Source organism: Dreissena polymorpha, chromosome 12 (genome assembly GCF_020536995.1).
Source record: "Dreissena polymorpha isolate Duluth1 chromosome 12, UMN_Dpol_1.0, whole genome shotgun sequence".
Taxonomy (NCBI): Eukaryota; Metazoa; Mollusca; class Bivalvia; order Myida; family Dreissenidae; genus Dreissena; species Dreissena polymorpha.
Window position 1 is genome coordinate 25,407,333 of NC_068366.1, and position 25,387 is coordinate 25,432,719.

General features: G+C 36.4%; 1 protein-coding gene and 1 long non-coding RNA gene across 8 annotated transcripts; both read left to right on the forward strand.

Annotated features, from left to right (window-relative positions):
* The first annotated feature begins 257 nt into the window (after positions 1-257).
* LOC127852975 (cell surface glycoprotein 1-like) lies at positions 258-18,526 on the forward strand. Of its 7 annotated transcripts, XM_052387086.1 has the most exons (8): positions 5,921-6,062; positions 7,280-7,393; positions 9,386-9,467; positions 9,872-9,913; positions 11,439-11,570; positions 12,339-12,470; positions 13,326-13,439; positions 17,148-18,522. In XM_052387086.1, exons 1-8 carry the CDS (start codon positions 6,060-6,062, stop codon positions 17,363-17,365), a joined length of 837 nt encoding a protein of 278 aa, XP_052243046.1. In that variant the 5' UTR covers positions 5,921-6,059; the 3' UTR covers positions 17,366-18,522. The 7 variants fall into 7 exon arrangements, with proteins under 7 accessions (XP_052243042.1, XP_052243045.1, XP_052243047.1 ...); XM_052387082.1 differs by lacking the exons at positions 7,280-7,393; positions 9,386-9,467; positions 9,872-9,913 and adding exons at positions 258-374; positions 1,264-1,279 and having other exon boundaries at positions 5,931-6,062; positions 17,148-18,526; XM_052387085.1 differs by lacking the exons at positions 7,280-7,393; positions 9,386-9,467; positions 9,872-9,913; positions 13,326-13,439 and adding exons at positions 258-374; positions 1,264-1,279; positions 15,352-15,426 and having other exon boundaries at positions 5,931-6,062; positions 17,148-18,525.
* A 16-nt stretch (positions 18,527-18,542) lies between these two features.
* Positions 18,543-24,870, forward strand: LOC127852983 (uncharacterized). Its single transcript, XR_008036382.1, has 2 exons — positions 18,543-23,127; positions 23,837-24,870. It is a non-coding gene; the product is annotated as an uncharacterized LOC127852983 (long non-coding RNA).
* The last annotated feature ends 517 nt before the right edge of the window (positions 24,871-25,387 follow it).

Below are 25,387 nucleotides of genomic sequence, written 5' to 3' on the forward strand. Positions count from 1 at the left end.
ATATGGTATCCGTTGTTAATTCGAATGTTATTTATCATTTTGCCGTTCATCGTAATTTCTTTTCTGCTTGCCACCATCTTGGACGATGACGTAAATACAGGCATGCTCAATCACTATACATTGACCACTGCCAGTATCCTCCGCAATATAGACAATCCCAGAATCGATAATAAGGGCGCCGCCATATTGGCTATTACGTATTTTTGAGTAGTGACTTAATGGACTTTCCTACATTAATAGATAGTGACATCTACAATTATTTTGTGCTGAAAATGAACACACAAAAACCATACCTATGCTTATTTGCTCAAAGAGACATTCAGACAGGAGAGGAGCTTCTTTATGACTATAGTGTGTCTGATCTACCATGGAAGGTTAGTTATATCATATACATCATATTTAATAAATAGATGATGCCATTATCATGAAGAAGCACACATGAATGGATGTCAAACTACTAACATAACTTTTGTCATCAAACAGCTTATGGCTTTTCGCTAACATAATTGTATCCTCAAAAACAGCTGTTAACCCTTTGCATGCTGGGAAATGTGTCTCCTGCTCTAATTCATCTGCTGAATTTCAAAAATTAGCATTTTCTTCGAGTTTTTTTCATAGAATATTATTAGAATAGCAAACAGTTTGGATCCTGATGAGACGCCACATTCTTATTTTTTCCCTGTAACAAAAAGGAAAGAGCATTTATACATTTGTATTTGGTATCTAGCGTCTCTAATTGGTCCACTATCAGGATTGTTTAAATAATGCCCCTTTGGTTAAAATTTGCTCCTTCCTTGGAGATCACATCTTTTACAAAAATTAATGAGCTATCAGATTCATCTTATGTTCCAAGTTAATCAACCCCACAAATCAATAAGAGTTCAGCAATCTTTATTATAGCTGTTGAGCAATATTGGGCTTTTTTATGTCCCCCACTATAGTAGTGGGGGACATATTGTTTTTGCCCTGTCTGTTGGTCTGTTGGTTGGTTGGTTGGTCTGCTGGTTGGTTTGCGCCAACTTTAACATTTTGCAATAACTTTTGCTATATTGAAGATAGCAACTTCATATTTGGCATGCATGTGTATCTCATGAAGCTGCACATTTTGAGTGGTGAAGGGTCAAGGTCATCCTTCAAGGTCAAACGTCATATAGGGGGACATTGTGTTTCACAAACACATCTTGTTGGACCTTTTGTTTAGTCTTGTGTTATCTGGTACCTTTTATAAAATCAATATTAAGTTACTTTTGCAATAATTTGTAGGAAAAGAAAGCCAATGGTATGTTTAGTTCACAGTTTTTAATGGATGTAATGATACTTTGAATGGTAATATTGGGAAGTAAGTAGGTAAATATTCTTGTTTAAATTGTCTAATTATTGAGTAAGCCAATCTTGTGAAATACAATTTAGCAGAACGTTCAAAGAAAATAAGTTTTTATGGCCAACTTCGCATCATGGTTGTCAGTTTTTTTCAAGGCTGATAAATAGTTATGATAATTTCAATACTGTCAAAAGTATGCAAATGATAGTTGGCACACATATTCATGTACATCTCTTAGGAAAAAAGCAACATAACTTTAAGCGGGTATATTCGATTTTTAAATGCGTTAAATTGTAATATATTGAAACAAATATGCTATAATAACACGCAATATGCAAGAAAAATGATACATTTAAGACGAATTTCATAAAATGCAGCAAATGCAAACTTGCGCACCAAGCTGATTGTGACGAAGATAATTCGTACATATTTTCCTACAATAACCGATGCATTCGTCTTTTAAGTAAGTGTTCGTGTGTCGTATGAATCAATATCGCTGCAGGAATTTAAAATGAACCGTTAAACTAAATTTAGATTCACATCTTACATGCATGATATACATGCTGGCGAATTCGGCTGTACAGGCTTTTTCGATTTCAATTTTAAATATTCTGCTTATTTCGCATTTTCCGACAAATGTTCTTCTTTACTTGTATTTTAGTTTATTTTGAAATATATGTATAATAAGTTTTTTGCACATTTTATATTAATTAATAAATATTTGACAAGATCGTATATACCCGCTTTAAATGGTCTGCCACCTAGGGCAAACATGTATATGATACTTGAATTATCCAGTGAATGGCAAAATCAAATTCAAAGGTATCATTACAGCCTGCTTGTTAAGATTTAATTTTCATGTTAGTTTGCATCTTTTCATTTTTAGCTCATCTATTTTTTGAAAAAAAATTATGAGCTATTGTCATCACCTTGGCGTAGGCGTCCGATTAAGTTTTGCATTTACAGGGGTTTTTCTGTCTATTTTGGGAAAAGGAGTCTGACCAAATTGGGAATTTTTTATCGACACAATTGGCCATTTTGGGAAATTTTGCTTCGATTAAACAGCTCATTTGGGAAAAAATAGTGAATATATCATGCTTAAATAATTCAGTAGTTTAACAAATAAATTTGTTTTTATTTGTTATTTTGTCTTCTTTATATAAACAGATGCAATATTGGGCGTGTTCAACGTTTATTCAAGTACTGCATTTTTGTTTATTAGTTACAGTTACACTCTGAGATAAGAACTGAACAGTCAAAACCTTATAGCAGATATTTTTTACCAAAACAAACACTGGTTAGTCACACAAGTTATAAGACACTTCATTCTTTAAAGAAAAAAAATAATTTTTTTTTGGAAGTTGGGACTTTTTTTTAATATTTTGGTTTGGGATCGGGTCCGTTTGCTTTGGGAGTGCCTCCGTTTTCCGGAGGCGCAGACAGTGCTGAAAACCCCCTGATTTAGGTCCACTTTACTCATTAAGTATCAATGCTTTTGCATTCAAACTTGGTACACTTACTAACTATCAAGAGGGGACTGGGCAGGCAAAGTTAGATAACTCTGGCGTGCATTTTGACAGAATTATGTGCCCTTTTTATACTTAGAAAATTGAAAATTTGGTTAAGTTTTGTGTTTAGGTCCACTTTATTCCGTAAGTATCAAAGCTATTGCTTTCATACTTGCAACACTTATTAACTATCATAAGGGGACTGTGCAGGCAAAGTCATGCAACTCTGACTGGCATTCTGACGGAATTATGGGCCCTTTATACTTAGAAAATTGAAGATTTGGTTATGTGAATTTTGTGTTTAGATCCATTTTACTTCTAAAGTATCAAGGTTATTGATTCTAAACTTCAAATACTTTCATGCTATCATGAGGGTACTGTACCTGGCAAGTTGAATTTTACCTTGACCTTTGAATGACCTTGACTCTCAAGGTCAAATTATTTAATTTTGCTAAAATTGCCATAACTTCTTTATTTATGATTAGATTTGACTGATAATTTGACAAAACAACTCTTAACTGACATACCACAATAGACTCCCCCCACCTTATAAATGACCACCACACCCTTACACTATACCCCCCTCCCCCCCCCCCCCACCACCACCCAGCCCATTTTATTTTTTATGTTCCCATTCACTATAGTGGGGGACATATGGATTTTCCCCTGTTGGTCTGTTTCTGCCAACTTTAACATTTTGCAATCACTTTTGCTATATTGAAGAAAGCTACTTCATATTTGGCATGTATGTGTTTTTCATGGAGCTGCACATTTTGAGTGGTACTTTCTGATAATGGGTTAAAATGAAAGTGAATATCTGTTAACAGTTGCACTGCATAAGCATGAAACAAATTGCCTGGATTATTTCATTTATTTTTCTTACACATACTGCTCTGATAGGGAATACATGTTATAAACATGACTTGCGAGTTTTTCACACCTTTATTGACATTACACAACAGATTAACACCAATGAGCTGTCGAAAGTCGTTTAACCTCTATGCCATTAAAATCTGTTAAATGGACGAATAAAGCAATTAAGCTGTGATCTTCGCCATCTTTGTACCAGATTGCAGAATTTCCAATTTCAGATTTCCAGTTTGCGAAGTCATTTTTGCCAATTCCCAATGGGCAGAATATTTATTTATTAGGTTGTTTACGATGTATCCTTGTTTGAAGCTTTATTATTGCAATATTTCTGCCTAAATACATGTAATAAGAATTGTTGGGCCTCTTACAAGTAATAAACATCGTAGGGTCCCATATAAGAAATAAACATGTTTACACTAATTTTCGGGTCTCATATAAGTAATATTGTTGGGTCCCATATAAGAAATACTGTTGAGTCCCATATAAGAAGTATTATAAGAAATATTGTTGGGTCCTATATTAGAAGTATTGTTGGGTCCCATATACGAAACATTGTTGGGTCCCATGTATAATAAGCATTGTAAGAAATATTGTCAGGTACCATATAAGAAATATTGTTGGGTCCTATAAGAAGTATTGCTGGGTCCCATTTTAGAAACGGGTTTTTTACCTTCTATAACAGACGCCGAACTAGGCTGTTTGTTTCCCCTTTCTGGTCAAAAAAATTCCACCTAAAAAAAAATATATATTTATTTTTAGCTCCATCTGGCCAGCGGGGCTTATGTCATGGTCCTGTGTCCGTCGTGTGTCCATGCGTGCGTTAACTTTTTCTTTAAACATCTTCTTCTTCTTCTTTTTACAGTTTTGAGCACGAACAGTCCGTTTTTCACGATTTAAAACGGCCGTTTTTGTAAATATTCACGGACATGAAAGGATTGTGAATTGGCCGTGTCAAAATTGTGAAATGTCCGTCCATGGCCAATCGCAAAGAAGGAAAAAAAGCCCTGAATCCACAACGAATACAATGACACAATACAACATAAAGCTAATTATGGCATGTTCACAGACATTCAAATATTTTGCAGAAATGCATTTGCCGTTGTTATACATTTTTATACACGTATAATATGTACGTAAAAACGACACCCTTCTATTACTCATCATATTAAGGGTTGCGGCATGTGGATATTGTCTTTAACATCTTGAATGGCAAAAAGGGATTTTTGTCCGTTAAATGAAGGATTTTTTGGCTGTTTTAAAGAATTTGAAGTATTATAAAATTGTTTATAAGTTTTTGTCACAGTGTATATGGGTTCCTCTACCCCTCCAGTGCACATATTACTCCTCGTCAAATTTTTCTTGGTCATACGTGCACTGTTTGGGTAGAGGAACCAATATACACTGTAAACAAAAAACTATAACTTATGATATACATAACAGCAAAACTTCAGTTGTAATGTCCAATATACTTTTCTGTAGATTTCAGTAAGACCCACCAATGGATAATAATATCAAGGCCCAACTGTTGACTATATACTTATATATATGTGGCGCGTTTCTGAAAAAGGCCCCTTTTGTGTGAACGTCAAATAACGGAGAAATGACGTTGTGAAGATATGCATTATTTTCCGACGTTTAAAAATTATTTTAGACAAACATCACACAAATTTAATCACTATGCTAATTCATTTAATTTAGAACGTGTAACAATACAAATTGGCCATATTACATGTATAGTAGTAAACAACGGACAAAACTTCTTGCAAAATTATATCGTCAAAATAGTTGCATTGATATAAAAACATTTTTAGAGTTCACACAGCATCTCTTCAAAATTATAGGTTTGAACAAGTTTTCATTTGATCATATAAAACGTGTACATTATCTGAATAGGAAAAGAACGAACTTTAAGAACATTTTAAAAACTCAATTTATTTTTGTCACATTCATATGGCCTTTTTTTCTGAACCATGTCACGTAAACATAATAGCAAAACCTTCTGTTATCCAAGCCAATATATATTTTCTATAGATTTCAGCAAGACCCACCAATGGATAATAGACATACAAGACCCCACTGTTGACATTATATGTTTACAGTCATTGAGGCAACTGTTGAAGACACCCACAGTCTAGAATCTATACAGGAGTCAGAGCCTCTCATGATACAACATGCCAGTGTTGACTGTGCTGATCATATGCAATCTACAGGTTTCACTTTGGTTCTTTCAGAGTCCATGTCAACTGCTGACAGTGAAGAGCCAGGCAGTCTGACCCATGATAGGAGGGAGCCAAGTGAAGAGCCAGCCAGTCTGACCCATGATAGGAGGGAGCCAAGTGAAGAGCCAGCCAGTCTGACCCATGGTATTTCTGTTATCTGTTGGGCCTCTTACAAGTAATAAACATCGTAGGGTCCCATATAAGAAATAAACATGTTTACACTAATTTTCGGGTCTCATATAAGTAATATTGTTGGGTCCCATATAAGAAATACTGTTGAGTCTCATATAAGAAGTATTGTAAGAAATATTGTCTGGTACCATATAAGACATTCTTCAAAAGTTCCAAGGTTACTTTGTCATGGCGATTTGCCAATCATTGGTTCAGCATTTCTTACTTGCTGTCAATATACCTTGAGCGACCATTGCAGTCCTTTTGTTTACTTTAGTCTTTGATACATAGATTTGTTATTTTATATTAAACTTTGCTGTTAAATCAAGAAATTGTTGTGTTGTTTTATATGTATGTATTTGCTTTGGTTCGAATATGGCCATATTAAATGTATGCAAATGTGTTATCCTTGTCAAATAAAAAATCATTTCTTGAAACATTCAAGGTTCAATATTGAACTTTCTATTTATTATTCAGTACTTATTTTTTATTTTACAAACTGGTACAATCGTTCACAATTACTTCTAAAGTCTAGTTGTGCAAATATGGGATTGCTTAAGCCATTTAAGAATTATGGTCTTTGTTTCATATCCCTGTACAGATGAGATATTGTGACCTGAAGGTTTCTTTATTATGGCACAATATTTATTTAGACTTTCAGCAATTATACTACATTCTCTTCCAGTTTAATGGCATACATACATACATGTATACTTCGGCTTTTATACAGAAATAAGTAATTATGTTGAATTTGCTTGCCATCAATTTGTGAATAAATTATAATAAAAACTTTTATGGAGACCTTTGATTTTGGCAGCTTTTGTATGACAGAAAATGGTTATCTGTGAGAACCCAATAATTGATTTTAAATTGTTAGACCCAATTGTTATATTTAACATAAATTTTGGCATATATACAGGAAGTAGCTATTTTCAAAATGGCGGATCATGTAAATACCAAACCACGTGTTGGCTTTTTCAGAATTAAACATTACAAAATTTTTGACTCTGTAAATGCATGGTGTGATTACAAGAATTTGGAGCACCATAATGACTACAACTATACAGATAAAAGCTTTCTTGTGTACATCTTTTCTGTAGAAGATGCAAAACAAATTTGTTAAATTGGCAGCAAACTGGAATGATGACTGCATATTTGTGAATATAATCAAGAATTAACATGCTTTATAGATTCTTGACATGACTCATGGTGAACTAAAATTGCTTGCAAAGCATCTGGGACATGATGTGAAGACCCACAAGGAATATTATCAGTTGTCTTCCAGTACCATGGAACTCTCAAAGGTATATATTTCATTAATAAAAATCTTTAAATTTTCCATACACAGATATTTGAAAAACTAAATGCTATATTGTAACTAAGAGGGCTAAAAGAAAGAATAATTTAACAGGCAGCCACAGTAAGACCATATCTGATGTTGACTTTGACTAGTATGCTTTGCATTAATGGCTTTTTATGCCCCCTGGATCGAATGAACGGGGGTATATTGTTTTTGGCTTGTCTTTCTTTGTATGTGTGTGCGTGTCAAGGTGTGTGTGTGTGTCCAAAACTTTTACCAAAACTTAAACGTTTGATCATAACTTTTGAAATATTGAAAACAGCAACTTGATATTTGGATTACATGCGTATCTCATGGACCTGCACATTTTGAGTGGTGAAAGGTCAATGTCATCCTTCAAGGTCAAAGGTCAAATAAAAAAAAGCGGCACAGTAGGGGCATTGTGTTTCTTACAAACACATCTCTTGTTGTGAGTGTGTTTTGTGCTACAACCAATGTCCATGCCAAGGTGGAAACTCTCCAGTTCATGTTATTGTTGTTTTGTCTATTTAGCCCTCATTGTCATACTGTTTAGTGTTGTCTGCTAATTTGTTGCCATTGTTGACTATTTTATATTATTGTGGCTTTTCTTCATTTATTCAATGGGAATTTTGGTCACTGACCAGCTTTTCATTAATTAAGTTCTTTTACCGAAATGGTATCAAAAAATGCAATATCTAAAGGCAGTACATCACACAAGCTAGCATTAATATAAAGCGTAATTATACCCACTTACCTATGTGTAATGGGGGCTATATAAAAGTCACTTTGTCGGTCTGTCCCGAAATTTCATCCGATCTTCACCAAACTTGGTCACAAGTTGTATCTAGATGATGTCTAGGTCAAGTTTGAATATGGGTCATGCCTGGTAAAAAAACTAGGTCACAAGGTCACTTAGTGCTTTTAAACACAAAGTTTGTCTGGACCATAACTATTTCATTTATTGTTAGATTTTTAATTGACTTGGTTTTGATTTGTTCACCATCATGGGACCGTGTGTCGCGCGAAAGAATTGCGTCGATATCTCCAAGAACTTAGATCAAGGTCACTTTTGGAGTTCAAGGGTAAAATGCTTGTCCGGGCCATAACTTTTGTCATTCATTGTGAGATTTTAAAATCATTTGGAACATTTGTTAACCATCATTGGAGGGTGTGTCGCGCAAAGAATTTCATCTTGTCCGGGCAATAACTGTGTTGTTCTTTTGAGATTTTAAAATCAGTTGGAACATTTCACCATCATTGGAAGGTGTGTTGTGCGAAAGAATTACGTCGATATCTCCAAGGTCAAGGTCACACTTTGAGTTCAAATGTCAAAAATGGCCATAAATGAGCTTTTCTGGGCCATAACTATGTAGTTCATTGTGAGATTTAAAAATCATTGGCACATTTGTTCACTGTCATATGACTTGTGTGTCACGTGAAAGAGTTACGTCAATATCTCGAAGGTCAAGGTCACACTTTGTTCAAAGGTAAAAGAAGGCCATAACTATGTTGTTCATTGTGAGATTTTAAAATCATGTGTTCACCGTTATGGATGGTGTGTGGCAGGAAAGAATTATGTCGATATCTCCAAGGTCAAGGTCATGCTTTAAGTTCAAAGGTCAAAATGGCCATAAATGATAATGGCATAATAATTCTTAAAAATAGCCATTAATTAGATTCTCTTGTGTGGATGGGGCACGTGGGGGTATAGGTCACGTCTGTGACAAAGCTCTAGTTTCTTTAAGTGTTGTGGCAGATAATTGAGATTATATTATTTGTAGGGCTGTGTAATTTACAAATATGGTACTGTGCAGACTTTCACAAGCTGTCAACAAAATAGCATATGGCAACGTTTGTGTTCAATTATATTGATATTGAAATAAAAAGTGAGGTCAGGGAACTATGGATTGCTACTGTTGTTATGATGGAAGTATTGTTGACACTGGAATATTATGGTCTTCTTGAAATTTTATAGGTTGCCCTGATGTTGTATGCTGTTGAAAATGGTAAAGTCAATGAGTGGAAGGGAAGGCAGATGAAGGACATAGTAGTAGAAGGTTTGATTATAAGAATTTTATTAATATAATTCATTTTACTGAATTGGGATGGAGAATTTTTGTTACTTTCTCTCCTATGGCTGTCAGTAAATTCGACTGAATGATCATTCTTCAGAACAAAACAGAGCGCTTGAGAACAGACAAACGATGTAAAACATTGTTTGAAAGGCGGGGCCCTTGTTTTGGCCACGTTAATTCAATAAGTCTAAAATTTACGTGGTAAAAATAGGCAAACCTATTTTATGTGCCTTGAAAATTGTTTATCCTCTTAAAGAAATGCTAATGCAACAAAATACTTTTTAACAACCTTGAAGTATTGAAAATATTTACTGTCGTATCAAGAGTGACTTCTGGTTATTTTTTTCTAAATAGTTATTTCTAAAATAAAAAATCATTTTTTACAGATTTACCTCTTCCAATTGAAGACGAAGATGGCCATCAAGAAGGTAAAATAGTTATTTATACCCATGATAGATCATTGGCCACTGTTCATTTGTATTATGAAAGTGGTCCATAACAGAGTCATTGTTATGGTAGCCCATTAAAAAAAAAAGGGAGTATAGGAATACCTTTAGATTTGGACACCTTATGAAATAGTTTATATGCTCAATTAGACATTTCTGTTTCTGAGTTATTTTAATGATTTAAAGGATAAATAACTTACTTGCAAGTATGAAGATTTTCTGATTTAAATTGTAAGCAGGTCTTATAACATATTTTAGTGGGGGATATGTGTGTTGTTATTTTGTGTACATCTCATACCTTATACCGAAAAGCATAAAAAAACACGTTTAGAAGTGCTTTTGGAAAACAAAACATTTCCTTTGGTATTTCTATTATCATATAATAAAGGCCCACCTATTGATGATAAAGACATGACCCAACTGTAGACTATATATTCTAGTACAATTTTCTGTTGTCCAAGCCAATATATATTTATGCCACCCTTCGAAGAAGAGGGGGTATTTTGCTTTGCACATGTCGGTCGGTCTGTCGGTCGGTTCGTCCACCAGGTGGTTTCCGATGATAACTCAAGAACGCTTTGGGCTAGGATCATGAAACTTCATAGGTACATTGATCATGACTTGCAGATGACCCCTATTGATTTTGAGGTCACTAGGTCAAAGGTCAAGGTCACAGTGACCCGAAATAGTAAAATGGTTTCTGGATGATAACTCAAGAACGCATACGCCTAGGATCATGAAACTTCATGGGTAGATTGATCATGACTCGCAGATGACCCCTATAGATTTTGAGGTCAAAGGTCAAGGTCACGGTGACCCAAAATAGTAAAATGGTTTCCGGATGATAACTCAAGAACGCATACGGCTAGGATCATGAAACTTCATGGGTAGATTGATCATTACTCGCAGATGACCCCTATTGATTTTGAGGTCACTAGGTCAAAGGTCAAGGTCACGGTGACCCGAAATAGTAAAATGGTTTTCGGATGATAACTCAAGAAAGCATATGCCTAGGATCATGAAACTTCATAGGTAGATTGATCATGACTCGCAGATGACCCCTATTGATTTTGAGGTCACAAGGTCAAGGTCACAGTGACCCGAAATAGTCAAATGATTTTCGAATGATAACTCAAGAACGCTTTTGCCTAGGATCATGACACTTCATAGGTACATTGATCGTGACTTGCAGATGACCCCTATTGATTTTCAGGTCACTAGGTCAAAGGTCGAGGTCACAGTGACAAAAGTCGTATTCACACAATGGCTGCCAGTACAACGGACAGCCCATATGTGGGGCATGCATGTTTTACAAACAGCCCTTGTTTCTATAGATTTCAGCAAGACCCACCAATGGATAATAGACATACAAGACCCCACTGTTGACATTATATGCTTACAGGCATTGAGGCAACTATACAGGAGTCAGAGCCTCTCATGATACAACAGGCCAGTGTTAACTGTGCTGATCAAATGCAATCTACAGGTTTCACTTTGGTTCTTTCAGAGTCCATGTCAACTGCTGACAGTGAAGAGCCAGGCAGTCTGACCCATGATAGGAGGGAGCCAAGTGAAGAGCCAGCCAGTCTGACCCATGATAGAAGGGAGCCAAGTGAAGAGCCAGCCAGTCTGACCCATGGTATTTCTATTATCATATAATAAAGGCCCACCTATTGATGATAAAGACATGACCCAACTGTAGACTATATATTCTAGTACAATTTTCTGTTGTCCAAGCCAATATATATTTATGCCACCCTTCGAAGAAGAGGGGGTATATTGCTTTGCTCATGTCGATCGGTCCGTCCGTCCACCAGGTGGTTGTCATACGATAACTCAAGAACGCTTGGGCCTAGGATCATGAAACATCATAGGTACATTGATCATGACTTGCAGATGACCCCTATTGATTTTGAGGTCACTAGGTCAAGGTCACGGTGATCGAAATTGTAAAATGGTTTCCGGATTATAACTCAAGAAAAGGTCAAGGTCACAGTGACCCGAAATAGTCAAATGATTTTCGAATGATAACTCAAGAACGCTTTTGCCTAGGATCATGACACTTCATAGGTACATTGATCGTGACTTGCAGATGACCCCTATTGATTTTCAGGTCACTAGGTCAAAGGTCAAGGTCACAGTGACAAAAGTCGTATTCACACAATGGCTGCCAGTACAACGGACAGCCCATATGTGGGGCATGCATGTTTTACAAACAGCCCTTGTTTCTATAGATTTCAGCAAGACCCACCAATGGATAATAGACATACAAGACCCCACTGTTGACATTATATGCTTACAGGCATTGAGGCAACTATACAGGAGTCAGAGCCTCTCATGATACAACAGGCCAGTGTTAACTGTGCTGATCAAATGCAATCTACAGGTTTCACTTTGGTTCTTTCAGAGTCCATGTCAACTGCTGACAGTGAAGAGCCAGGCAGTCTGACCCATGATAGGAGGGAGCCAAGTGAAGAGCCAGCCAGTCTGACCCATGATAGGAGGGAGCCAAGTGAAGAGCCAGCCAGTCTGACCCATGGTATTTCTATTATCATATAATAAAGGCCCACCTATTGATGATAAAGACATGACCCAACTGTAGACTATATATTCTAGTACAATTTTCTGTTGTCCAAGCCAATATATATTTATGCCACCCTTCGAAGAAGAGGGGGTATATTGCTTTGCTCATGTCGATCGGTCCGTCCGTCCACCAGGTGGTTGTCATACGATAACTCAAGAACGCTTGGGCCTAGGATCATGAAACATCATAGGTACATTGATCATGACTTGTAGATGACCCCTATTGATTTTGAGGTCACTAGGTCAAGGTCACGGTGATCGAAATTGTAAAATGGTTTCCTGGATTATAACTCAAGAACGCATACGCCTAGGATCATGAAACTTCATGGGTAGATTGATCATGACTCGCAGATGAACCCTATAGATTTTGAGGTCACATGGTCAAAGGTCAAGGTCACAGTGACCCGAAATAGTCAAATGATTTTCGAATGATAACTCAAGAACGCGTTTGCCTAGGATCATGACACTTCATAGGTACATTGATCGTGACTTGCAGATGACCCCTATTGATTTTCAGGTCACTAGGTCAAAGGTCAAGGTCACAGTGACAAAAGTCGTATTCACACAATGGCTGCCAGTACAACGGACAGCCCATATGTGGGGCATGCATGTTTTACAAACAGCCCTTGTTTCTATAGATTTCAGCAAGACCCACCAATGGATAATAGACATACAAGACCCCACTGTTGACATTATATGCTTACAGGCATTGAGGCAACTATACAGGAGTCAGAGCCTCTTATGATACAACAGGCCAGTGTTAACTGTGCTGATCAAATGCAATCTACAGGTTTCACTTTGGTTCTTTCAGAGTCCATGTCAACTGCTGACAGTGAAGAGCCAGGCAGTGTGACCCATGATAGGAGGGAGCCAAGTGAAGAGCCAGCCAGTCTGAGCCATGATAGAAAGGAGCCAAATCCTCAAGGTATAAATGCAATTATACCCCCACAAACAAAGTTTAGGGATGTATATAGGAGTGAACTTGTCGGTCGGTTCGTATTAAGTGTCCACCCTCTAATTCAAGTTGTTTTCATCTAATCTTCACCAAACTTGTCTGTTGGTCTGTCGGTCGGTCCGTCTGTATTAAGTGTCCGCTCTCTAATTCAAGTTGTATTCATCCGATCTTCGGTCAGATGTTGTATCTAGAGGATACCTAGGTGAAGTGTGAATATGGGTCATGCCGGATCAAAAACTAGGTCACGGGGTCACTTAGTGCGTTTTTAACATTGAGCATGGTTTGGGCTGTTTTTTGTGAAGACAACATGCAAAATATGTTGTGTTCATTAAGGCATTTATGCTTGCCATCTCATCTGTTATGAACAGTTTATTTGTGAAATGAGAGGATTAATACCCGAATAATCTACAACTACAAAAGATATTATTTAACTTTTGAGAATGATTTTATTATACCCCCACAAACGAAGTTTAGGGGGTTATATTGGAGTTAGCTTGTAGTGTTTCATCTAGAAAGGCAGAGGGGCATGGCGCATGACTTGAAAAAAGGGCATTTTGCACGGAGATTCTCTTAAAAAGGGCGCATTGGGTGTTTTTGAAACTTTTAATCACAGCTTAAAACTTTGATTTAAACATTGTACATGTCATTTTTCGTGAGAAATTCTCGCGAAATGTGTTCTTAAAATACATAGCTATTGAGTAGACATGTGAATTTATTATTATATTTTTTGGAGAACATTCAAATCGGATGCAAAACACAAAAATGTTACTGATCACGGCGGCTCTAAACTGAAAGTAAACTTCATGGAGCAGGTCGTCATTAAATTACAAAATTTGCTATACGTTTTTTAAAATCGGCTCAGATTTATCTTGTAATAGACTGTACTTCGGAACTCTGCTAAGTACAAATGTAATTAAAATCTTTACCGTTACGGCCCTTGTTACGTTACGACCCAGAATGTGGCTCATGAATTTGTTCGGGTCTCTAATGTATGTATTGATTTTCTTCTACATCAGTACCTCATCGAGACGTTCATAATAAAGGCCCACCTATTGATGATAAAGACATGACCCAACTGTAGACTATATATTCTAGTACAATTTTCTGTTGTCCAAGCCAATATATATTTATGCCACCCTTCGAAGAAGAGGGGGTATATTGCTTTGCTCATGTCGATCGGTCCGTCCGTCCACCAGGTGGTTGTCATACGATAACTCAAGAACGCTTGGGCCTAGGATCATGAAACATCATAGGTACATTGATCATGACTTGCAGATGACCCCTATTGATTTTGAGGTCACTAGGTCAAGGTCACGGTGATCGAAATTGTAAAATGGTTTCCGGATTATAACTCAAGAACGCATACGCCTAGGATCATGAAACTTCATGGGTAGATTGATCATGACTCGCAGATGAACCCTATAGATTTTGAGGTCACATGGTCAAAGGTCAAGGTCACAGTGACCCGAAATAGTCAAATGATTTTCGAATGATAACTCAAGAACGCTTTTGCCTAGGATCATGACACTTCATAGGTACATTGATCGTGACTTGCAGATGACCCCTATTGATTTTCAGGTCACTAGGTCAAAGGTCAAGGTCACAGTGACAAAAAACGTATTCACACAATGGCTGCCACTACAACGGACAGCCCATATGGGGGGCATGCATGTTTTCTATAGATTTCAGCAAGATCCACCAATGGATAATAGACATACAAGACCCCACTGTTGACATTATATGTTTACAGTCATTGAGGCAACTGTTGAAGACACCCACAGTCTAGAATCTGTACAGGAGTCAGAGCCTCTCATGATACAACATGCCAGTGTTGACTGTGCTGATCATATGCAATCTACAGGTTTCACTTTGGTTCTTTCAGAGTCCATGTCAACTGCTGCCAGTGAAGGGCCAGCCAGTCTGACCCATGATGAAATGAGGCAGCCAAATCCTCAAGGTATGAACTAAATTTGAAGACGGGTTTCTCTGCATTTTCTATCATTATGTGACAGAGTCTTATGTCATGACTGTATTAAAGTAAATGAGTAGTCCAAGTCAAGTGTGATGCTCTAGACGACCTCCTCTGTGATCTACAGGGTTACAACAATGTGCTTGTAAAAGTCCTTGTAAAGTACAAAGTAGGCAGTTTGCTATGAAAGTTAATGTTTAGTACTTGTTCTTCCAAGAAATGATAGTTCTGCGAACTGTCAGTTCTTATATGTGTGAAAAATTGTTTTAAACTGGTGTTAAAACAGTTTCAGTTAGTTCATTTTACCTCCTAACATGTTCAGGTTTTGTGCATTTTTATCAGGAAAACCTTGCTCTACAATATTCAATAATTGTATCACTTGCAGTGTTCTGCCGTGAAATTTTACTGTTGGGAACCCTTTAGGATTACAAAAGTGGGGACAAAAAGAAAAAATATGGGGACACAGAAATATTTTTGTAGCAGAATTAAATGTGTGGAAACTAATAACCTTTAACTTGAACTTTTAAACGTGCTTAAACTTCTTACAGTCAGGTTGTAACATTGTTATTAAAACTGGAACATTCAAAAAACTTTTTAACACTGTCAAACAGTTGTCAACATATTTACAAAACTTTGAAAAAATTTATGGTCATTGGACTCCGCATGTCAAATTACTTGTTCGATAATTAGAAATACCGATAGTAAAGGCGTTTTCTTTTTTGCTTTATGCACAATCTGCATGTCATTTTGTTGTTGTCAAACAGTGACCAAGGACATTTTTGAAGCCAATTTTCTTGGAATGTACGTTTAGGGGCAGACTTTTTTCGTAATTGCTAAACGATGTTGGGACTTGGGAAGACTCTGTTGGGTTGTTAATATTATTGTCATATTTTCTAATTTTACTTGCCGGAGGAAAAAAAAAAATGGATTTTGTTTTCTTTGGCCTGTCACTTTAAGCCATTTTGATAGGTTCGGAAATTTCCTTGATATCTGATTGGTTGTTATAATCTCAACTTACCAATGAAATAGAGTGTTAATATTAAATAAATTAACCATTGGCTGCGAAATGACGTCATGTCCAATGAAATAGTTTGTTCTGGTTACACATTCACTCGATTACTTTACCGACTTACAAATTGAATCGATTAGTTTTTATTTCTAATTCATGTGCGCCCGCGGACCCATATACAGAAAACGGGTGGGGACAAATATTTGTTTTTTGCGACAATAACACAAGGGCGCATCCACGGCAGAACACTGACTTATGTTGATACTTTGTGTGCAAGGATCAATTCAGTAGAAAAGTCAACAAAATAAAGGGCTTACAGTCACTGAACAAATGAGTTTGCTGCTTAGAGTGTATATTTTTCCCAAAAATATTTGAAAATTTCCCCTCTTGGAAGTGTAGTTCAATTTTAATCAATACCTCGTTTAAATAATTCACAGAAAAGCCAAAAAATGTTGATCTTTGAACATAAACATAACATGTTGATGACAAAAAAAGTTGGAATAATGTTTTTCTCTCTGTGTATGGTGAATTATGGTGTTACAACTTGATTTTGTATGTTACTTGCTTAGCATTGAAATTTCCCCTTTTACACGTGAATTATCCCCCTCTCAGGGGACCCGACCCCTTTTCCCCAAAACTGAAAAAAACACTGACATGATACTCATTGCTATTTTATTTTTTATATCTATTCTTGTTTTAGGGACAGGGACAAGAAAAGGAATGAAACGAAAGTGGGCCAGCGAAGAGAACATATGTTTCATGAACTTTTTTAGAGATGAATTAAGAGAAAAAAAAATGCCATCTGGCTCAAAAATAATGGGGTCCCTAAAAATACTTACCGGAAGAACAGTGGCCCAGATAAGGGCAAGGGTCCATAACATTATTATGGAAAAACAAAAATGGAAAAAGAATTGTTGAACTGTGGAATATGTTTATGCCCCTGGTAGGGTGGCATATAGCAGTTGAACTGTCCGTCAGTCAGTCAGTCTGTCCATCTGGCCGAAAACTTATATGGCCATAACTTTTTCAATATTGAACATAGCAACTTGATATTTATACCCCTATTACAATTGGTAATGGGGGCTATATAGGAGTCACGTTTGTCGGTCTGTCCCGATATTTCATCCGATCTTCACCAAACTTGGTCAGTAGTTGTATGTAGATAATGTCTAGGTCAAGTTTGAATATGGGTCATGCCAGGTCAAAAACTAGGTCATGGGGTCACTTAGTATGTTTTAAACTGTAAGTTTGTACGGACCATAGCTATGTTATTTATCGTTACATTTTTAAATGACTCGGTACATTTGTTCACCATCATGGAACGGTGTGTCGCGTTAAAAGAAATTACGTCAATATCTCAAAGGTCAAGGTCACACTTGGGAGTTCAAAGGTCAAATGCTTGTCCTGGCCATAGCTTTGTTTTTTATTGTGAGATTTTAAAATCATTTGGCACATTTGTTCACCATCATTGAACAGTGTGTTGGGCGAAAGAATTACGTCGATATTTCCAAGAACAAGGGCACAATTTGAGTTTAAAGGTAAAAAATGGCCATAATTGAGCTTGTCTGGGCAATAACTATGTTGTTTATTGTGCGATTTTAAAATCGTTGGCTCTTTTGTTCACCATCATTTGACAGTGTGTCGCGCGAAAGAATTACGTCGATATCTTCAAACTCAAAGTTGTAGTTTTAGTTCAAAGGTCAAAAATGGCAATAAATTATCTTGTCTGGGCCATAAATATGTCATTCATTGTAAGATTTTAAAATGACTCTGTACATCAATTTTGTTCAAAGTCATTGGAAGGCTTGTCATGTGAAACAATTCAAGAGTTCAAAGGTCAAAATGGCTATAAATGATAATGGCATAATGATTCTTAAAAAATCGCCATAAATTGTATTATCTTGTTTTGTGAAGACAGCATACAAAATAGTCTGTGTCAATGCGTTATGTGGGGGTATATGTCACGTCTGTGACAAAGCTCCAGTTGGCATGCATGTGCATCTTGTGAAGCTGCACATATTGAGTGGTGAAAAGTGAAGGTCAAGGTAATCCTTCAAGGTTAAATATATTGCTTCTGTCCGTCCGTCTGAAAACTGTAAAATTGGCCATAACTTTTGAGCTCACCTGAGTGCAACATGCTCATGGTGAGCTTTTGTGATTGCCTTTTGTCCGTTGTGCGTTGTATGTCGTCAACATTTTGCCTTGTGAACACTCTAGATGCCACATTTATTGTCTGATCTTCATGAAATTTTGCAGAACATTTGTCACATTGATACCTCGACTGAGTTCGAAACTGGGTCATGCTGGGTCAAAAATTAGGTCACTAGGTCAAAAAAACAACAAAAAAACTTGTGAACACTGTAGAAGTCCAATCTTCATGTAACTTTGTCAAAATGTTTGTCTAAATGATATTTTGGTTTAGTTAAAAATTGGTTCCGGTCCGTTGAAAAACATGGCCGCCAGGGGCGGGGCAGTTTTCCTTATATGGCTATAGAGAAACCTTGTGAACACTTTAGAAGTCAAAATGTTTGCCTAATCATCATGAAACTTGGTCAAAACATTGGTTTTATTTATATTTTGGACGAGTTTGAAAATGGTCCAGATCAGTGAAAAAACATGGCCGCCAAGGGGCGGGGGAGTTTTCCTTATGTCTTTAGTTAAACATTGCTAACACTCTAGAGGCCACATTTATTGTCCATTCTTCATGAAATTTGGTCAGAAGTTTGGTCTCAATGATATCTTAGACGAGCTGAAAATGGTTACGTTTGCTTGAAAAACATGGCTGCCAAAGGGCGGGGCATTTTTCCTTATATGGCTATATATGGCTATAGTAAAATCTTGTTAACACTCTTGAGGCCACATTTATTTTCCGATCTTCATGAAACTTGGTCAGAATATTCATCCCAAAAAATATTGTAGACAAGTTAAAAAATGATGCTGGTTGGTTGAAAAACATGTCCGCCAGGGGGTGGGGCATTTTACCTTATATGGCTATAGTAAAACTTTGTTAACACTCTATAGGCCACATTTATTTTCTTATCTTCATGAAACTTGGTCAGAAGATTTGTCCTAATGATATCTTGGATTAGTTCAAAAATAGTTTCGTTTGCTTAAAAAACATGGCCACCAGGGGGCGGGGCATTTTTCCTAATATGGTTATGTATCATGCTTTACTAAAACATTGTAAACACTCTGTAGGCCACATTTATTTTCCGATTATTATGAAACTTGGTCAGATGATTTGTCCTAATGATATCTTGGATGAGTTCAAAAATGGTTCTAGTTGGTGGAAAAACATGGCCACTAAGGGGGCGTGGCATTTTTCCTTATATGGCTAAAGTAAAACCCTGTTAAAACTCTAGAAGCCATATTTATTGTACGATCATCATGACACTTTGTCAGAAGATTTGTCCCAATGATATTTGGACAAGTTTGAAATTGGTTCCAGTTGCTAAGAAAAACATGGCCACCAGTGGGCGGGGCATTTTTCCTTATATGGACTTATGAATCTTCTTGAAACTTTGTCAGTATATTAGTTTAAATGATATCTTGGATGTGTTTTTCACGTTGACATTTGAAGCTTTAACTTTGTATGATTCTAAATATGTGTCAATGCTGTCAGTTGAATTTTGAAATATGAAGTTTTACATTTTTTGTAGATTAAATAATTTGTAAAATGTTGCAGTTTCGTCAATCAGTTTTATAAGATATTGAGCTTTAAATATGATGCAGATTGTAAGATTCTTAATATCTTTCAATATTGTGGATAAGTTTTTGAGATATCAAGCTTTGAGTTTTATGCAAATTGTATGATTTTAAAATGTTTTAATGGTGTTGATCAGTGTAATGAAGATTGCATAATTTTTATGTTTTAATTCTGTCTATTGGTTTTCAAAATGAAAGACTTTGATTTTGTAAGTGCACTTTTATCTCCTGAAAGATTCTTTTCTAGTGTTTAGTTTATATTTTAAGGCTGTTTGCAAACTCGAAGTGAAAACAGTTCTATTACAATTTGGTAAGGACATGACATTGCATATCTGATTTTAAAATGTACTTTGCTGGCAACGTGTAATTTTCTGAAATGTCTTAGTAAGACTGTTGTTTGCAATCAAAAGGTCTGTGCTTCAAATACAGGGTAATGCATGTTTTTTGTCCAAATTTATGGCGATTCAGACATTGTTCTATGTAAATTTGGGGTTTGCTTGAAGGTTCAGTCTATTTTTATGTCCCTCACTATAGTAGTGGGGGACATATTGTTTTTGTCCTGTCTGTTGGTTGGTTGGTTGATCTGTTTACGCCAACTTTAACATTTGCAATAACTTTTGCAATATTGAAGATAGCAACTTGATATTTGGCATGCATATGTATCTCATAGAGCTGCACATTTTAATTTTCTGAAAGGTCAAGGTCAGAGGTCAAATATATGTGGCCAAAATCGCTCATTTTATGAATACTTTTGCAATATTGAAGATAGCAACTTCATATTTGGCAAGCATGTGTATCTCATGGAGCTGCACATTTTGAGTGGTGAAAGGTCAAGGTCATAATTCAATGTCATAGGTCGAATATATGGCTTCAAAGCGGCGCAGTAAGGGGGATTGTGTTTTACGAACACAGCTCTTGTTGTTAACTGCCTTTTTAGTCCCTTACCAGTGTTTCACTAAAGTCCGTGTACTTTGGACTCATTTCAAGTTGACATTTGAAGCTTTAACTTTGTATGATTCTAAATATGTGTCAATGCTGTCGGTTGAATTTTGAAATATGAAGTTTTTCATTTTTTGTAGATTAAATAATTTGTAAAATGTTGCAGTTTAGTCAATCAGTTTTATAAGATATTGAGCTTTAGTTATGATGCAGATTGTAAGATTCTTAATATCTTTCAATATTGTGGATAAGTTTTGAGATATCAAGCTTTGAATTTTATGCAAATTGTATGATTTAAAATGTTTTAATTTGTTGATCAGTGTACTGAAGATTGTATACTTTTTATATGTTATAATTCTGTCTATTGGTTTTCAAAATGAAAGACTTTGATTTTGTAAGTGCACTTTTATCTCATTATGCCCCCCTTCGAAGAAGAGGGGGTATATTGCTTTGCTCATGTCGGTCGGTCTGTCGGTATGTCAGTTTGTCGGTCCGTCCACCAGGTGGTTGTCAGACGATAACTCAAGAACGCTTGGGCCTAGGATCATGAAACTCCATAGGTACATTGATCATGACTCGCAGATGACCCCAATTGATTTTGAGGTCACTAGGTCAAAGGTCAAGGTCACGGTGACCCAAAATAGTAAAATGGTTTTTGAATGATAACTCAAGAACGCATACGCCTAGGATCATGAAACTTCATGGGTAGATTGATCATGACTCGCAGATGACCCCTATTGATTTTGAGGTCAAAGGTCAAGGTCACGGTGACCCGAAATAGTAAAATGGTTTTCAGATGATAACTCAAGAACGCATATGCCTAGGATCATGAAACTTCACAGGTAGATTGATCATGACTCACAGATGACCCTTATTGATTTTGAGGTCACAAGGTCAAGGTCACGGTGACCCGAAATAATAAAATGATTTTCGGATGATAACTCAAGAACGCTTTTGCCTAGGATCATGACACTTCATAGGTACATTGATCGTGACTCACAGATGACCCCTATTGATTTTCAGGTCACTAGGTCAAAGGTCAAGGTCACAGTGACAAAAAACGTATTCACACAATGGCTGCCACTACAACGGACAGCCCATATGGGGGGCATGCTTGTTTTACAAACAGCCCTTTTTAAAGATTCTTTTCTAGTGTTTAGTTTATATTTTAAGGCTGTTTGCAAACTCGAAGTGAAAACAGCTCTAGTACAATTTGGTAAGGACATGACATTGCATATCTGATTTAAAAATGTACTTTGCTGGCAACGTGTAATTTTCAGAAATGTCTTAGTAAGTAAGACTGTTGTTTGCAATCAAAAGGTCTGTGCTTCAAATCCAGGAAAATGCATGTTTTTTGTCCAAATTTATGTCAATTCAGACATTGTTCTGTGTAAATATGGGGTTTGCTTGTAGGATCAGTCTATTTTTATGTCCCCCACTATAGTAGTGGGGGACATGTTGTTTTTGCTCTGTCGGTCTGTTGATTGGTTGGTTGGTCTGTTTATGCCAACTTTAACATTTTGCAATATTGAAAGTAGCAACTTGATATTTGGCATGCAAATGCATCTCCTGAAGCTGCACATTATCATTGGTGAAAGGTCAAGGTCATCCTTCAAGGTCAGAGGTCAAATATATGTGGCCAAAATCGCTCATTTTATGAATTCTTTTGCAATATTGAAGATAGCAACTTGATATTTGCCAAGCATGTGTATCTCATTGAGCTGCACATTTTGAGTGGTGAAAGGTCAAGGTCATCCTTCAAGGTCAGAGGTCAAATATATGTGGCCCAAATCGCTTATTTTATTAATACTTTTGCAATATTGAAGATAGCAACTTGAAATTTGGCATGCATGTGTATCTCATGGAGCTGCAAATTTTGAGTGTTGAAAGGTCAAAGTCATCCTTCAAGGTCAGAGGTTAAATATATGTGGCCCAAATCGCTTATTTTATGAATACGTTTGCACTATTGAAGATAGCAACTTGATATTTGGCATGCATATGTATCTCATAGAGCTGCACATTTTGAGTGGTGAAAGGTCAAGGTCATCCTTCAAGGTCAAATATATGGGTCAAAATGAGATACACATGCTTGCCAAATATGAAGTTGCTATCTTCAATATTGCAAAAGTATTCATAAAATGAGCGATTTTGGCCACATATATTTGACCTCTGACCTTGACCTTTCAGAAAATTAAAATGTGCAGCTCTATGAGATACATATGCATGCCAAATATCAAGTTGCTATCTTCAATATTGCAAAAGTTATTGCAAATGTTAAAGTTGGCGTAAACAGATCAACCAACCAACCAACAGACAGGACAAAAACAATATGTCCCCCACTACTATAGTGAGGGACATAAAAATAGACTGAACCTTCAGACATTGTTCTGTGTAAATATGGGGTTTGCTTGTAGGATCAGTCTATTTTTATGTCCCCCACTATAGTAGTGGGGGACATGTTGTTTTTGCTCTGTCGGTCTGTTGATTGGTTGGTTGGTCTGTTTATGCCAACTTTAACATTTTGCAATATTGAAAGTAGCAACTTGATATTTGGCATGCAAATGCATCTCCTGAAGCTGCACATTATCATTGGTGAAAGGTCAAGGTCATCCTTCAAGGTCAGAGGTCAAATATATGTGGCCAAAATCGCTCATTTTATGAATTCTTTTGCAATATTGAAGATAGCAACTTGATATTTGCCAAGCATGTGTATCTCATTGAGCTGCACATTTTGAGTGGTGAAAGGTCAAGGTCATCCTTCAAGGTCAGAGGTCAAATATATGTGGCCCAAATCGCTTATTTTATTAATACTTTTGCAATATTGAAGATAGCAACTTGAAATTTGGCATGCATGTGTATCTCATGGAGCTGCAAATTTTGAGTGTTGAAAGGTCAAAGTCATCCTTCAAGGTCAGAGGTTAAATATATGTGGCCCAAATCGCTTATTTTATGAATACGTTTGCACTATTGAAGATAGCAACTTGATATTTGGCATGCATATGTATCTCATAGAGCTGCACATTTTGAGTGGTGAAAGGTCAAGGTCATCCTTCAAGGTCAAATATATGGGTCAAAATTGCTCATGTTATGTTACTTCTGCAATATTGAAGCTAGCAATTTTATATTTGACATGCATGTGTATCTCATGGAGCTGCACATTTTGAGTGGTGAAGGGTCAAGGTCATCCTTCAAGGTCAAACGTTATATACGGGGACATTGGGTTTCACAAACGCATCTTGTTGTGTATGTAATTAATTTTGCTTAATTTTTGTGATCCCCCGCCAACAGCGGAGGGATATTAATTTGGCATTGTCCGTCTGTCCGTCCGGCACTTTTGTGTCCGGAACCATATCTTGGAAGTGCTTTAGCAGATTTCATTGAAACTTGGTACGAGTATATATATATGGATAAGAGGATGATGCACGCCAAATGGCATTGTACATCCTTGATTAATAGCGGAGTTATGACCCTTTGTATTTGAAAAAAATGCTTTTTTTGTGTGTCCAGAGCCATAACTTGTATCCAGAAGTATAATGGCGGGGGATATCAATTCAACGAATTTGCTTGTTAAATCAGTTTTTATTTTCATGATAATCATTTAGTTCGTACTGCAACTTATGATGGATTGTTACTACTATCTCCAATTATTTGTTTGTCATGGGTCCGTCACCATTTATCTCTTATATAATACTTGAATTGAGCATTTCACAATCTGACAATCATGCATATCATTTATTAGTTTCATAATAAAACGTCTGACAAGGGTCAGATAATTTTAACATATATTGTTGTTATAATTTGTCATGTGTTGTATGAATAAATGACACTTCCATGATAGAGAAAATTTAAATATATTTTTAGAGACATTTGTAAAATGAAAATGAAATAACTATACATTTTACAGTGGCTAGTCGTACGGCTAGACAAGAGGCTAGCCGCACGGCCCCGTACGGGTAGACAATAGGTTTGCCGTACGGCTCTGTACGTATAGCCTTTCCTATGGATATTGTCTAAGTTAAAGACAACCATTTTCAGTGAACTGATAAATTGCCTGTATGAAACCATATATTTATACATTGTCTGAACGACAATTAAATTATTTGTGTGACTCCATTTCTGAGAAGTACCTTGGCCGTCATTGAATTTCATAATATCGATGCCGCAACTAATTAAAACAGTTTTCACTCCTTACATAGGAAAGTCGTCTTATTAAAGAATCAAATTAGAAACCGATTTAAAATATGTGTGTGTAAGTCAATTTCTAGAACGTAACTTTGACGGCTGTCGTCATTAAAT